The following is a 15,948-nucleotide window of genomic DNA, read 5'->3' as shown; positions in this document are numbered from 1 at the left end:
CTCCCTACTCCTAGAATCCCCAACCAGCGGAAATAGTTTCTCTCTATCCACCCTATCCGTTCCCCTTAATATCTTAAACTTCGATCAGATCACCCCTTAACCTTCGAAACTCCAGAGAATACAACCCCAATTTGTGTAATCTCTCCTCGTAACTTAACCCTTGAAGTCCGGGTATCATTCTAGTAAACCTACGCTGCACTCCCTCCTAGGCCAATATGTCCTTCCGAAGGTGCGGTGCCCAGAACTGCTCACAGTACTCCAGATGCGGTCTAACCAGGGTTTTGTATAGCTGCAGCATAACTTCTGCCCCCTTGTACTCTCGTCCTCTAGATATCAAGGCCAGCATTCCATTAGTCGTCTTGATTATTTTCTGCACCTGTTCATGACACTTCAATGATCTATGTACCTGAACCCCTAAGTCCCTTTGGACATTCTCTGTTTTTAACTTTTTACCATTTAGAAAGTACCCTGTTCTATCCTTTTTTAATCCAAAGTGGATGACCTCACATTTGTCTACATTGAATTCCATTTGCCACAGTTTTGCCCAAGCACCTAATCTATCAATATCGCTTTGTAATTTTATGTTTTCATCTACACTGCTTACAATGCCACCAATCTTTGTGTCATCGGCCAACTTAGATATGAGACTTTCTATGCCTTCATCTAAGTCGTTAATAAATATTGTGAATAATTGAGGCCCCAAGACAGATCCCTGCGGGACTCCACTAGTCACATCCCGCCAATGTGTGTACCTACCCATTATCCCTACTCTCTGTCGCCTTTCGCTCAGCCAACTTCCTAACCAAGTCCGTACTTTTCCCTCGATTCCATGGGCTTCTATCTTAACTAACAGTCTCTTATATGGGACCTTATCAAATGCCTTCTGGAAGTCCATATAAATAACATCCATTGACGTTCCCCTGTCCACTACTTTAGTCACCGCTTCAAAAAATTCAGTTAGGTTTGTCAGGCACGACCTACCTTTCACAAATCCATGCTGGCTCTCTCTGATTAACTGAAAATTCTCGAGGTGTTCAGTCACCCTATCCTTAATTATAGACTCCAGCATTTTCCCCACAACAGATGTTAGGCTAACTGGTCTCTAATTCCCTGGTTTCCCGCTCTCTCCTTTCTTAAAAAGCGGAGAGACATGTGCAATTTTCCAATCCAGAGGGACAGTTCCTGAATCTAGAGAACTTCGAAAGATTATAGTTGGGGCATCTGCAATGTGCTCACCTACTTCCTTTAAAACCCTGGGAAGGAAACCATCTGGTCCTGGGGATTTGTCACTCTTTTTAGTGCTATTATTTTCTTCATTACTGTTGCTTTACTTATGTTCATTTTATTGACCCCGATTCAATATTAGTTTTCTTGGGATTTCCAGCATGCTATCCTCTTTTTCTACTGTAAATACTGACGCAAAGTAATCGTTCAACATGTCCGCCATTTCCCCATTGTCAATGACACTATCCCCACTTTCAGTTTTTAAGGGGCCAACACTGCTCCTGACCACCCTCTTTTTCCTAATATAACTATAAAAGTTCTTCGTATTGGTTTTGATATCCCTTGCAAGTTTCTTTTCATACTCTTTTTGTAGTTCTTACTATCTGTTTTGTGACCCTTTGTTGATCTTTGTATCTTTCCCATTCGCCAGGATCTGTGCCATTTTTTGCCTTTTTGTATGCCCTTTCCTTATGTCTTATACTGTCCCGTACCTCTTTAGTTGTCCATGGCTGTTTTTTTTGGCAAGTAGAGTTCTTGCCCCTCGGGTATAAACCGATTCTGTATCATGTTAAATGTTCCTTTAAACATTTCCCATTAATAGATTTGCCCAGTTTTCTGTGGACAGTCTCTCTCATCCCATTGAAGTCGGCCTTACCCAAGTCTAGAATCTTAGCAGCTGACTCACTTTTTTCCCTTTCAAACACTACATTGAACTCGATCATGTTATGATCGCTATTGGATAGATGTTCACGTACAGTTAAGCCATTAACCAAATCTGGTTCATTACTCATTACTAAATCTGGTATGGCTTGCCCCCTTGTTGCCTCCAGGACATACTGCTGTAGAAAACTATCCCGAACACACTCAAATTCACTACCTTTCTGACAGTTGCTCGTCTGCTTTTCCCAATTTATGTGAAGGTTAAAGTCCCCCATTAAGACCACTATGTCTTTGTTACACGCTTGTCTAATCTCTGCATTTATACAATCTAGCACTTCAGAGCTGCTGCCAGGGGTCCTATACACAATTCCCACTATAGTCTTAGATCCTTTCCTATTTCTCAATTCAACCCATAAGGTCTCTGTTGGCTGCTTACCTCTCGTTATATCCTCCTTTATCATTGAAGTGATTTCATCTCTAATCATTAAGGCTACTCTTCCCCCTCTTCCATGTTCCCTGTCTCTCCTGTGGACCGTATAAATTTCTATGATTCTAGGTAGGGATTTCTAGGATTTTGACCCAATGACGATGAAGGAACAGTGATACATGTCCAAGTCAGGATGGTGTCTGACTTGGAGGTGATGGTGTTCCCATGCACCTGCTGCCCATGTCCTTCTAGGTAGTGGAGGTTGTGTGTTTGGGAGGTGCTGCCAAAGAACTCTTAGCAAGTTGCTGCAGTGCAGTCCTGTAGATAGTGCACCCTATAGCCACAATACGCCAGTAGTGGATGTTTAGGCTAGTGGATAAGGTGCTGATAAGGCAGACAGCTTTATCCTGGATGGTGTCAAGCTTCTTGAGTGTTGTTGGAGCTGCACCCATCCAGGCAAGTGGAGAGTATTCCATCACACTTCTGACTTGTGCCTTGTAGGTAGTGGAGAGGTTTTGGGGAGTCAGGAGGTGAACCACTCACAGCTGAATGCCCAGCCTCTAATCTGGACACACAAATCTACATGTTTACAAACATATGGTCATCTCAACAATTAAGCTTTTATTTTCAACCCAGTTTAGAGAAGTTGGAGTCAAATTGGTATTGGCACACTGCATTTGGCACTCATGGTAAAAGATTTGTAACATTAGAGGGAGGATTCTTGTGTGCGATGGTGTAGAAAAATTGTAATCTTTATAAATGTGTTTATGACTTCACTATACCTAATGCAAAGGAAATGTTCCACCTCATGTTAACATCAAGTTTGAGTATCAATTTAATTTCCATATTAATTTTATTTTGAATGCAGCCTTGTTCTCTTACATTTTAGAGAATTGTGGAAAACCATAAAGACCACATTAATGTAGAAATACGTGAACAGTTACTTGACCATAAAGAAGAAAAGAAATGCATGACCAATGTTAACTCCTTGACTCCCATACATGGGGTAGCTACAGCACGCACGCACGCACGCACAATTGTCGACTGACTTCAGCCCTACTGATAAGCCAGCTTCGGAATTTAGGGAGGTAGTGCTCTCAGGCCTACGTGCCAAAACAGGAATGAGCTATGGATGTCCAGAGGAGGCAGGCTCACTACTTGATTGACTAACCACTTGAACTAATAAAGAATGTACATGTACGCCCATATTCTATGATAGACAGACATTACTAATTAAACTGTATAAATGTGAACGGTTTTACTTTGTTCAGAGAAGAGGTTGTTCTGATCATTGTTTAGAGCAGATCTTCCCTTGAGCTCAAGTTTCTTTTAATTAAAATTCTTACTTGTCTGAAAATAAGTGTTTGGAGTTAATGCATTGTATATAATAGGTAATTAAGTTTTCGACAGAATCCAGTTACTTTTTAAGAAATCACAAATTTTAAAAAAAATTCCAAGAACATTAGAGAGTCACTGAGATGTAAAGTTAGGAGTCAATCAACCAGTTGCTATTTGCTATAACAGGCAGGTAATGCTTACTTACAAAAGCTGCTTTTATATCGTGGATTTGCCACGGCTTGGTAAAAGTGAATGTTCCTCACCGTTGGCCTTAGTGTATCTAGGCAAATTTCTTGTTGCAGCCTTCTGCACATCCGAAACCAGTGCCCACTAGTGCATTGTAAAAACGGCTAAAGTCACTTCTCCATTGCATCTACTCCAAAAAAAAAATGGCTCAGTTGATGGCAATGATTCCTTTGGGTCAGAAGATTGTGGGTTCATGACCCACTTCAGGACTTCACATAATCCACACTGACAGTCTAGTGCACTACTGAGGGAGTGCTGAATTGCTGTTTGTAAGTGAGGAAAATCTGGAAGGTAAAACAGAACTAACAGACTCAGGTGTTACCCAGATCAGTAGTTTATTACGAATGCACACGGGAGAACAATCTCGGCCATCCCAGCTGGAGACCTCGTTCTCAAAGGAAAAGTGGCAATACAACTTAGTTTATACAGTTTATTAGACAACACCCACTAATTACTAATGGGGGTGTATACATGGTAATATTGATACATCATTGGTTTATAGGGTTAATCAATCAACTACTAGGCCTGCCCTTTGAACTCGAGTACCCCCTGTGAGAAGCTTATGGGCTGCAGAGGCTTCACTCTAACTTCGTATTCTTGAGCTATCTCTTACCTCCCTACAGTGATAACAAGGGTATCTTCAGCAGGAACATGGCCTGCTTGACTACAAAGCTCTATTGAATTATGCAGCCAACTGACTCCTTTCCCAGACCATCAGCAGATGTTTCATCAATACGCCTTTGTACTCTTATCTCTTCTCAGGAACAGACCCCTTCTAAACATTCCTTAAGTAAAGCTTGGAATGTCCTTGGTCAACTAAACCTATCTATGTTAGTTTGAAAAGGGCTAACATGGTCAAGTATCCCATGGTGCTTTGTGTTTTGTTTCCAGCCTAACAAGACTGAATGGTACCTTTTAGACCGTTTTATACTGGTGAATTGGGGCCCACCCCTTTATATCCCTTGATCCAAATTTTATCCCTACACTGTTGCAGGTGCTGTCCTCAGATGAGAGAGAATTTGCATTTCTCTAGCACTTTTCACAACATCAGGACACCCCAAAGCGCTTCACAGTACTTTTTGAAGTGTAGTCACTGTTCTAATGTAGGGGAACGTGGCAGCCAACCGGCACACAGCAAGATCCCACAAACCGCAATGTGTTAATAACCAGATAACCTGTTTCAGTGATATTGGTTGAGGGATAAATATTGGCCAGGACACTGGGAGAACTCCCCTGCTCCTCTTCGAATGCCATGGGACCTTTTATGTCCACGAGAGAGCAGACGTGACCTCGGATTACTATCTCGTCCAAAAGACGGCACCTCCAACAGTGCAGCACTCCCTCAGTACTGCATTGGGAGTGTCAAATTAAGACATTATCTGCCAGTTTGGGTGTGTGTAAATGATCCTATGGACTATTCAAAGAACAAGAGAACTCCTGACCAGCATTCCCCCCTCAAACAACATTCTCAAAAACATATTATCTGATCATTTATTTCATTGCCATTTGCGAGATCCAAGTGCAAAATACTTACTATGTTTGACTGTGTAGTAGTCCCTGTACTTCAAAATATATAAAGCACGTTGAAATGTTTCCGGGTATAATTTGGAGCAATCCAAGAAATGCCACTTGTTTTACAAAGAAGTTGATTTTATTCCTTTTGTTCTAATTAAGTTAGGATAATTTGGACTGCTTTTGTGTCCGAGAAGGTTAAACATATTCACAATACCAGACTGGCAGTGAACATAGCTAGATTAGTGTGCAATAATGGATCTCGTATGTCTGTATAATGTTTCAAACTTAATCTGCAAACAAAATGCGTATTAGGGGTAGCCTAGCTAACATTTTTTAATCCTGGATGACTGATTGCAATGATTTTTTTAAATGGTCATTATATTAATAATTAACTTGATCCAGCTCGTAATTTACGTAGACCAAGCTTGTAAATCTCAACGCCAGGTATCTAATGGGTGTTTTAAGATGTTTAACAGTTAAGTCAGCAACTGCAAACACACACATTTCCATTTTGGGTTTCCTTGAAGGAAGAATGCTTGTGATCTTAGATGGTAAACTCAATATACATTCTTCCAAGTTCACTTATGCTAGTCTCCCATGCAGTACCCAAGAATATCTGTGCATTTCTCTTCCCTTTAACACATATTTTACCAGTGGACAGTGGGAGAATTTGTACTGTCCTGTATCCTCCTCCCTGTGAAGAAAGATGCACCTCTGGTCTATGGGAAGATTGTGAACTTTGAGGTATAGGGTTATCAGGGTTCAGAGGAGACTATTTCAGTGCTCTGCATGGAAACTTTATCAAACACTGGAACACTGTTAAATACTCTGCTTGGAAGATTTGTCAAAGGAGTTTTCTCCAAGCAATAATACAATGCTTCAGACCTCAATGACTGGAGATGGTATTTCTATTCCACCTCAAAAGTTTGATTTCGTATAAAATGACTACCAGTACTAAATTCTTTGCTATTCATAATTCTTCAAATTTGTCATTTTTCAAAAAAAATTTAGTTTTCCTCAATCTTGGATGTCATTCCGCACTTTTTAAAAAAAAGTAATTGAGATGGTCACTACTTGCATTAAGTTCAAGCAATGTGTCACGTGCTACAGACGATTTGCTGTGGCCAATGCACATATTCATTGCCTGAAGTACCATTCTTCAAACAACACCAACAACAACTTGCATTTATATAAGCACCTTTAATGTAGAAAAAACATCCCAAGGTGCTTCACAGAAGCATAATCAAACAAAAATGGGACAATGAAAGAGATATTGGGAGGGTTGACTAAAAGCTGGTTGAAGAGGTGGGTCTTAAAGTGGTGGGGGGGGGGGGGGTAGAGGTTGAGAGGCGGAAAGATTTAGGGAGGGACCTCCAGAGCGTAGAGCCTATATGGCTGAAGACATGGCCGCCAATGGTGGGGCGAAGGGAATGGATATGCACAAGAAGCCAGAGTCGGAGGAATGCAGAGTTCTCGGGATTATAGGTCCGGAGGAGGTTAGAGATAGAAGGGCGAGGCAATGAATGGATTTAATCATGAAGATGTGAATTTCAAATTTGAGGCATGGTGGACCGGGAGCCAATGTAGGTCAGCAAGGACACCGGTGATGGGTGAATGGGATTTGGTATGGGATAGGATACAGTAGCAGGATTTTGGATGAGCTGAAGTTTATGGAGGGTGAAGGATGGCTGGCTGGCTAGGAGAGCTTTGGAATAGTTGAGTCTGGAGATTACAACAGCTGGGATAAGGGTTTCAGTTGAGGGAAGTTTATTGGCCTGGGAAAAAGTGGGAAGTGATGCCCTATGGGGATCTGCTAGTACCAGTGTTGTTCACATCTGCATAATTGATTTGGACTAGGAAATTGGAGGTATGGTGTTGAAATTTTCAGATTATATCAAATTGGGGGTATTGCTGATGTGGAAGTCTGCACCAAAATACAGGAAGACATAAACAGGCATGCAAGAGTGGGCGGATAAATGGTAAATGAAATTCAATATAGCAAAGTGTTAGATGTAGGAGGAGAATCCTTGTGACTGTACTCTGGCTGACTGGAATATATTGTGTCGTCACATGATCTTATCTTTGGTAGATGGAGGAATATCAGGCTGAGGCTCAGGCAATAAACTAACTGGCAAATGTATTGAACAAGTAAGTGAACAATAAACAGTGCTCAGTATACAGTATGTCTACAGTAATTACAAACTTAGTAATCTCCAATGTCAAAAACAACAGACCTTTCTCCTGAGCTAGCCTTTAACATAAAATGAACTGTTGAAAAATGCCTTCTCAGCTTTTAGTTTACTAGTAACTGCCAGATGAGGGGGGAGGGGTGGGGGGCAGGGGAGGGAGAAGGTTGAGTTTATGTAGTATGGCATTGTACAGGAGATACATTCCCCTTTTTAAAAAAAGCACCATTCAAAATTTGAATGATTGATAGCAAGTTGCTTTTGCATTGCTAAGTTGGGTGTCTTGTCAATGCAGGATAGAATCCATTTACAGCATCCAGTTATCCTACTGCTGTTTGTTTTTTGTCTGAAACTAATGGCTATATGTATGGTCTTCCAGTTCGGTGAAAAGACTTCTCTGAAGTTTGAACTATCTTGTTCTTTTGTTTGAAATCATCAAATCTATGCTCTGTAATTTTTGTGCAGTCGTGGCCTGAATGTTACTTTACTCCCTGAAGGATTCATGTGCGCTGCATTAATTCAGCATAACTTGTTAGTCTCCAGTGAAAAATCAATTCTACATGTGTTTCATATACCTAATAAACATTTTCCCCATCTTTCTTTCAGAGCTAAACACCATAAATTGAAATACGGGACCGAGCTGAATCAAGGGGATATGAAGCCTCCAAATTATGACTCTGGTAAGATATGAATGCTGAAGTTTGCATTTCACAAAAAATTAACAGACACATCTGCAAGTATCACCAAATTGATTTTGTAATTCAGTTGTGAAACCATGTGATAATGGAAAGGCACTGAATTTGGCTCTGAAATATAAACCTTCAAATTATTGGCCTTGTGGTGCAAGTAGGAAGTAAATTCACGAACTTCATTGAAAGATATCTAGGGAAAGTTGCAGAAGATTCTGTAGGAAGTTGAACATTTTGTGCACTAATGAAGTTTCTGTTCAGAAAGGTAAAGGTTCAACATTATTAAATACTAGTATGTATTTGTGTGGGACATTGAGGTGAAATTTCCTTTTGTTGGTTTTTGGAATTCAGTAAAACTTAGTGATAGGAACTACTATATTTTCTCAATTTTTTTTCTCTCCTTGGGGAAAAAAAACTTTTTTTAGTTTTTTCAGTTTGTTTTCTTTCCTTGCTTTCCTCTCCTGTACGCTCACCTCTGCTAAACCCATGGGTGTACCCAGGTTTATCTTTGGTTCCCTCTTAACCATTTATGTGCTATCCCTGAGTGATAGCTGCAGAAACATGGGATCATGCTTTGATGAGGCATGGGAGGGTCCATGCTGAGTGGACTACCACAAAGATGGCTATTGTGATGCCTACTGTGTCTGATTTTCCATCAATTATCTTGATTCAGAAGCTTGGTTCCAACTGCTTGAATGGTGGATGCTTGAATGCAGTGGACCACCATAGTTGGAAGAGCAAAGATCCAGGCAATGCAATAAGGCTGGCAGAGGCTGGAAGGGTGGAGAGGAGTGAGGCTGTGAAGGGATTTGAGCATGAGGATTTTGAAATCACGTGCTGAGGAACCGGGAGCCAGTGATGGTCGACAAGGATAGGAGAGATGAGTGAGTGGGACAGTACGGAATGTGATGTGGCCGGCAGAGATCTGGCTGCCACCTTCAGCTAAGTCAGAAGGTACAAAACATCGGTGCACTGCTTGACCCCAACCTAAGCTTCCTCCCCCATAATTCCTCCGTAACCAAGAACATATTCTTGCACCTCCACAACATTGCCCTCCTCTGCCCCTGCCTCTTCCTCCACCACCATTAAAACTTTAGGCTGTACCCGTAGCAGTTTTAGGCTCGTCTTCTCTAATACACTCCTCCTAGCTGGCCTCCTTTCCCCAAGCCTCCACAAGTTGCAGCTGATTCAGGATGTTTCACCTGCCCCATCCTTTCCCAGCATTACTGGCTCCTCTTGCCCTAACCAGTTGACTTCAGAAACATAGTCCTCAATTCCAGTTTTTTCCATGGTCTTGACCCACCCTACTTCAGCACAATTTTGTCCTCTGACTCTCATATCCATTGTGGGTAACTGCTTTTTCAATTACTGTGCTTCTTCTTTCTTGAACTCCACCTTGCCACCTCCCTGCTGGATTTCAGAACCTTGCCCTTTGACCATACTTCCCTCACCCCATTCTCTTTTTCCCCCCCCCCACCCCCAATTCTTTTCCTTTTCCCCTCTTTTCATGTTCACAGTTTATCCTCCTCAGTTTAATGCACTCAGATATCTTCCTGTATATGAGGTACACTTAAAAGAAAATTAGTTTTCCTCCATACCCAGGCACCGTGCACCAGAGCTCTTCACAGTCCATTACACATTGCCACATATTCCTGCACACATCAAACCTGCAAGAACTAAATTGTGTAAGTTGTTAAAGCAAAAATGTAGGTTACAAAATCCTCCTGAGTAAGGATATGAAGTTAAAAATTCATACTGCTCACTGGAATGGCTTCGACAAGAGAATATGCCAAGCTATATTTTTTTGATGTTCCTCACCAGTTTCAAAACTTTAAAAAGGTTTCAATAAGCTTGATTATAATGCAAAAAGTTTTACATTGTTGGATCTGATTCTATAACTTGTTTTGAAGTACTGGTAAGCTGCTATCTTGTGTAAATGTTTTATGATTCTGTTTTGGGCACGAGTGCCACAGTTGATTAGATACTGGCCTTTCACCTCGGACGCGGGTTTGAATCCAGCCCAGACTGATGAAATGAAAGTCTCTTCTGTCTGGTAGTATGGAAATGACTTTGGGCTGTCTCAAACCAGTTCCTAGTAAGCATGGACTACAACACTCATTGGTACTAACATTGGTCACAAGATCATAAGATTCCAATGTAGAAGTCCCTTCAGCCCATTTAATCCAGGATACATTAGGAGCAGGAGTAGGCCATACGGCCCTCGAGCCTGCTCCGCCATTCAATAAGATCATGGCTGATCTTTGACCTCAACTCCACTTTCCTGCCCAATCCCACACACACACACACACACACACACACACACACCAACCCTAAAATCTTTTTTGCTCAACTGGGTGTCTTGATATATGTAGAAACTTATCGCTATCTTTGGGTCTTCAAACTGAACTATTGAGAAATCTACACAGTTTGTTTATATTAAATAGCCCACGCTCTTTCCTCATAGGGACACTCCCTACTTACCTATGACCAAAGGTAACAGCCGATTGTCAGGAACACTCTCAATTGTGCACATGGATACTGCTCATGGTAACCAGTTAAAACCGTGTTACTACCCAGTACACAGCACTGATGAGGTCCTACCACTTATCCAACTTGGACCATCCTACCCATTAGACATTGGCTTGTAGGATATCTGGAGCTATGTGGGCACAATTCCAGCCCTTTTCAGGCCCTATTAATAAGCTGGTCTCACCACAATGTTACTCTAGCCACAGGGTGCCTAATGTGAGAAATGAAAACTTATTCAGTCGTAGGTGTTTTTCATGGGTCAGAGTAGAATGTGCATCTATCCATCCAATGTGGGAGTGCTCAGTGTCAACACTGGATGACTGGAAAGTGTTTCATTTCCCAGTACTATCATCTGTCAACATGAGCACAAAATCCACCAAGATTTTTAAAACTAAATTTATATTCTGTCATGCATGATGACACGTATAGCATTCTGAGAGTGAAGGGCAAGAAGGTAATGCATATGAAACATTACAAATTTAATCAGTTAAAAATTAAGTGTAAACCTTCAAATTAGTTATAATAGTTAGCTAAAAATAATAAATAAGATTTAAGCTGGTCAGTGGATCATTATCTGATACATCTCAGATATTCTGCCGGCAGAAATTATAGTTATATATAGTACAGTTGCACTGCACTCTCACGATGGAGTGGTTTCTGCTTCATAACAATACAAGAATTGCAGCTGAACAGTTGTCGGGCATTTAGTACATCTCTGCATGTACACGAGCACTTGAGGTAGTCTCGCACCATTTCAGCCTTGTGCAAAGTGAAGAAAGAACTTGCATTTATAATCGCGCTTTTCACATTCTCAGGATGTCCTAAACCACTTCAGGGTGAATAAGCTACTTTTGAAGTGCAGTCACTGTTATGTAAGCAGGTGTGGCAGTCAATTTGTGCACTGCAAGGTCTCACAGCAAATGAGATGAATGACCAGTCAATCTGCTTTAGTGTTGTTGGTTGAGCGATAAATATTGGCCAGGACACGAGGAGGATTCACTGTTCTTCAAATAGTGTCATAGGATCTTTTATGTCCACCTGAACAGGCAGATAAGCACTCTGTTTAACATCCCATCTGAAAGACAGCAACTCTAACCTACAGCACTCCTATATTGCACTGAAATATCAGTCTAGATTATTCATTGAAAGCTATGAGTGGGGCTTGAATACACAACCTTCTGACTCAGGTGAGTATAAATTCAACCATTGCAAAATGAGCGTTTTACTACAGTTTTGAAGTTTTAATAAAAGCCCAGACAGTCTGATGTTGGAAGGGACCTGTCCTTCCTAACATTAGACTGTCAGTAGGAGGCTGGTGACCGGAGCTCTGCTTTCCCCCCCTGACTAAAGGTGTAATTGGGGAAGTGCAACTTCTACTGTTGGCTCGCACCCCTCTCTATCTGATACCTGGCTCCAATTGTGCCTGCAGCTGGATTGTTAATATGATGAGTAGGTTGAAGAGTGAGGAATTCAGTCTGAATCATTGCTTTTCTAGATGAAGGAAATGAAAATGAAATACAGACAACACAAAATAATCAGTTAACATGGAAGCAAGGGCGGCAGCTGCTTCGTCAGTGAGTATCTGCAGTCACTGTTTTATTTCAAAAATACTTTGATTCTGGTGTCTTAATTTAAGTGTTTTACCTTATACTGTCAGAGTTGGGACCTCTTTTTCCTCCTTATTCAAAGTCAGGTGTTTAAAATTGGCAGAATATGGTCTTAATTTAAAATGTAGCATTTAAAAGTGTTAATATTAAATATTATCATTGAGCGGGATAAGAATAAAATATAATTTTGAGTGATGCTGGCTGACCTCTAATGTTAAATGGCCTAATGTGTTCAGTTTATTTATTAAAACTCAGTGCTTAAACTATAATTTACAGTAGAAATAATATTTTTGAAAGTCTCTCTTTTCCCCCCCCAAAAAAATCTAAACAAGGAAGCTGCTGAGTTTCTCAGTGCAGACAATGTAATGAATGGTGAATTGTTAACAATAACCCTGTGCTGGGAGCTTTCATTTTCCTAGTGACTATAGAGGCTGGTACTGAAAGAGACGCATCACTTTGACCCCGCAGCTGGTACGAGTGACTTTTTTTTTTGCTAGTACCCACTGCAGTTCAGCAGAGTGTAGAAAAGCATTTCCTGGTGTGTATATTCTTCTCATCCTTCCTAACTATCGCATCCATTTGTAGCTGGTCTATTTTGCTATACAAGTTATGATGTGATTTCACAGGATTGTTATTCTGCTTTAAAAAATGCTACAATTCACTGTGTTTACCTAGATACTTACAGGAGGTGGGTTACACAGATACCATAATAGACGTGAAGTCAAGGCGGGCACGGGCACTACTTGGCCTTTCCAGTGATGATCTAGATAAATTATCGGAAAACAAGAATCTGGAGCCTGTTGTAAATGGTGGTGAAACTCTCCTAAAAGGAACAGACATGATTGGGTAAGTGCTGACGCTTCGCACCACCGGTACACATTTATTTTGTGTTAAAATCTAAATTTAATTTCTTTTGCGTTCAATCCGTTGTACTTTTTTTTAAAAAAAAGTCTTGAGAAGTAGTCCGTTCAATCTTTGCCAGTCACCCCTAGTTTTTACAATTGTGCATTATACAATTTTTTAAAAAAGTTTCGTTAGAGACTAACAGGCAGGCTTTTGAACCTTGTAAGCCAAGGCAGATGTATTCCAGTGCTGTGGCACCAGGCTGCTTTACCCTCGAGAATTGATTAAACTTGCATGCTGGCCCAGTCAGTTAAATTCCTTTACCTTTTCCACTGGATGCAACAAACATTTATCCTGTATTTTATTTGATATCGTATGAGCAGAGACCACAAACCTAAATTCCTTAACATTGAGCTAAAACTTTGAACTGTTGCACCCCATTGTTACCTCTTTTTGCTGTTAATATATTTACTGTTACCTGTTCGTTACTAATCAAAAACCAAAATTATGGAGTTAATATCAAAGAAAAGTAATATTATCGACTCAATTGTCCAGAATTAATCCAGCAAGACCCAGAATGAACAAAAGCTTTCTTTGGTCGGTTTTTGCCATAAGTTTGAACAAAAGTTCATTTGGTTTTACTTTTATTGCTAGTACTGATCTAATGTTTATCAAAAAGGTGTTGGTGTGATATGGCGTTACTCAAAGCGTGCTGTGCCTGGCGTGGTAAGATGCAGATTTATGGTAAATTGTGTATTGCACAAGAAATGTATTCCACAACATTAAAACATATTGAATTGGGTATGTTTTTCACATATTTTCTGTCAAATAGCATATATTTCATATGGGGACTGCACCAGTGCAAACTACATAGGGATATGCAATTTCTGTATCGTATGGAGATTACATTATTACGTTCCTGTGGCAGTACAATTTTCATAATCTCCATGAGAATAGTTAGTGAACCTTATACCCACTAATTGACATTTTGCTTTTGTATTAATCCAGAGTTATATACTTGAAATTGAGAAAATTGCAGGGCTATGGAGAAAGAGCATGGGAGAGTGGGACTAATTGGATAGCTCTTTCAAAGAGCCGGCACCGGCACGATGGGCCGAATGGCTGCCTCCTGTGCTGTATGATTCTATGAGAACATCTTGTGACATGCTTCTGGGGCAAAGAGCTATTCCTACTGCTTTGTAAGGGGAGGATGTATTTTTTGTCAACTGCTTTTTAGTCAATTTTGTAAATCAAAACAAAACTGTTCAATATGTCTGATTTATATTGTTTTGCATCTATAGGCCTGGTGCTCTCATCTCAGAAAAGGGGTGATACAACATGGAAATTACCCTCCATGTATTTATTACAGTAAAAGGATAATGAAGGGCAGGTCCCACCCAGGAACCTTTCACGTACCTCTTAATGGTCTGTTATAGAGCAGAAATGATCACATTTGGGCACAGTTTGTTCATCAACTAGGGCATGATACATGGCGAAAAGAAAGGGCAAGTTTTGAACCATGGCATGCTGCAGAATTTTGCCTTTTACCACTTAGCAGAATAACAACATGCTATTTTTTGCCCCAAATCTGTTGTAAGTTGCCTGTATTGAAAACACATATGTTAAAGATTGTACAGTATAATTCTAAATGCTTTTTCTAAAGGAATTCTGGAGAGATAGTTAAACCGCTTTTGACCGATTCAGCAGCTGTACTGGAAACATTTAATTTCCTTGAAAATGCCGCAGCAGAATTTAGTGATGAAGATGAAGACGATGAGAATGATGGAAAAGAGAGAACAATTATTGATAGTTCGGTAAGTTAAATAATTGGGCACGTGGATAGAAATTGAGAAAAAGTACTGTGTATTTATGGTAAATATCCATAATACATGCTATAAAGATTTCTTCCTAAGGCACTCTAACATTTCAGTAATAGTCCTCAAATCATATGAATGTAAAGCTTACTCCCTTATTTCTAGAGGCCTAACTTGTGCACAAAGATGCAACATCTACTAGATTTTAAGATTGTTTATATTATGTAACATACTGTAACAGACTTTTTATTTTAACCTGGCTTTGAAACAACTATTTCAAGAAGTGCTCTTCAAACATCCGAATTGTAAGTGACCATAGCTGAACTAACCAGTCAATCATTCAAAACTCGAGTCGATAAAGGAAATTGTGCACCAACCAAGAGGCACCATACTACTATACTGGCACGCTCAGCGATATGCTATGTAACCACAATAGGCATACACTGCAGGAAATGTTGAGATATGGAAAGACAATCTGCTCCATCATTGCTAGTCCTTCCTCTCCAACCGCTGGACGTGCTAACTGTGGCCAGTCATGAAAAACACTAGGAAATTCCTCCCCGATACCCTAAGACAATCCAGCAAGCTTCAGGAAATTATAGTTATTATGGTCACGCATGACCAGACATAGTTAACTACACCCACAACCTCCTCTACATCCAAATTTCCTTAGAACCGTATGGGACCAGAAAAGACCATTTCCAACTGTCAAGCTTCTTACCCCACTTTATCTCTGATACCCTTCAATCGTCCTGTCTGTTCAAAATGAATCCATCGCCTCCTTAAGTTATAACTTTCTGTGCTAGCACTGCCTTCCTGGGTAGGCTACTCCATGTATTCACCACCCTCTGTATGAAGATACCATGTTTT

At 40.4% G+C, this 15,948-nt stretch overlaps 1 protein-coding gene across 2 annotated transcripts in view; it reads left to right on the top strand.

Moving 5' to 3' along the window:
* strn (striatin, calmodulin binding protein) overlaps positions 1-15,948 on the top strand; it is an 83,096-nt gene that overhangs the window by 33,619 nt on the left and 33,529 nt on the right. For both annotated transcript variants that reach the window (XM_067984108.1, XM_067984107.1), the window contains exons 3-6: positions 8,203-8,276; positions 12,310-12,388; positions 13,097-13,267; positions 14,928-15,078. In XM_067984108.1, coding sequence (XP_067840209.1) covers positions 8,203-8,276; positions 12,310-12,388; positions 13,097-13,267; positions 14,928-15,078 — 475 coding nt within the window. The remainder of the gene's footprint in view (positions 1-8,202; positions 8,277-12,309; positions 12,389-13,096; positions 13,268-14,927; positions 15,079-15,948) is intronic.

The sequence above is a fragment of the Heptranchias perlo genome, chromosome 5 (assembly GCF_035084215.1).
Source record: "Heptranchias perlo isolate sHepPer1 chromosome 5, sHepPer1.hap1, whole genome shotgun sequence".
In the NCBI taxonomy this organism is placed as follows: Eukaryota; Metazoa; Chordata; class Chondrichthyes; order Hexanchiformes; family Hexanchidae; genus Heptranchias; species Heptranchias perlo.
This window is presented reverse-complemented; position numbering and strand designations above follow the sequence as displayed.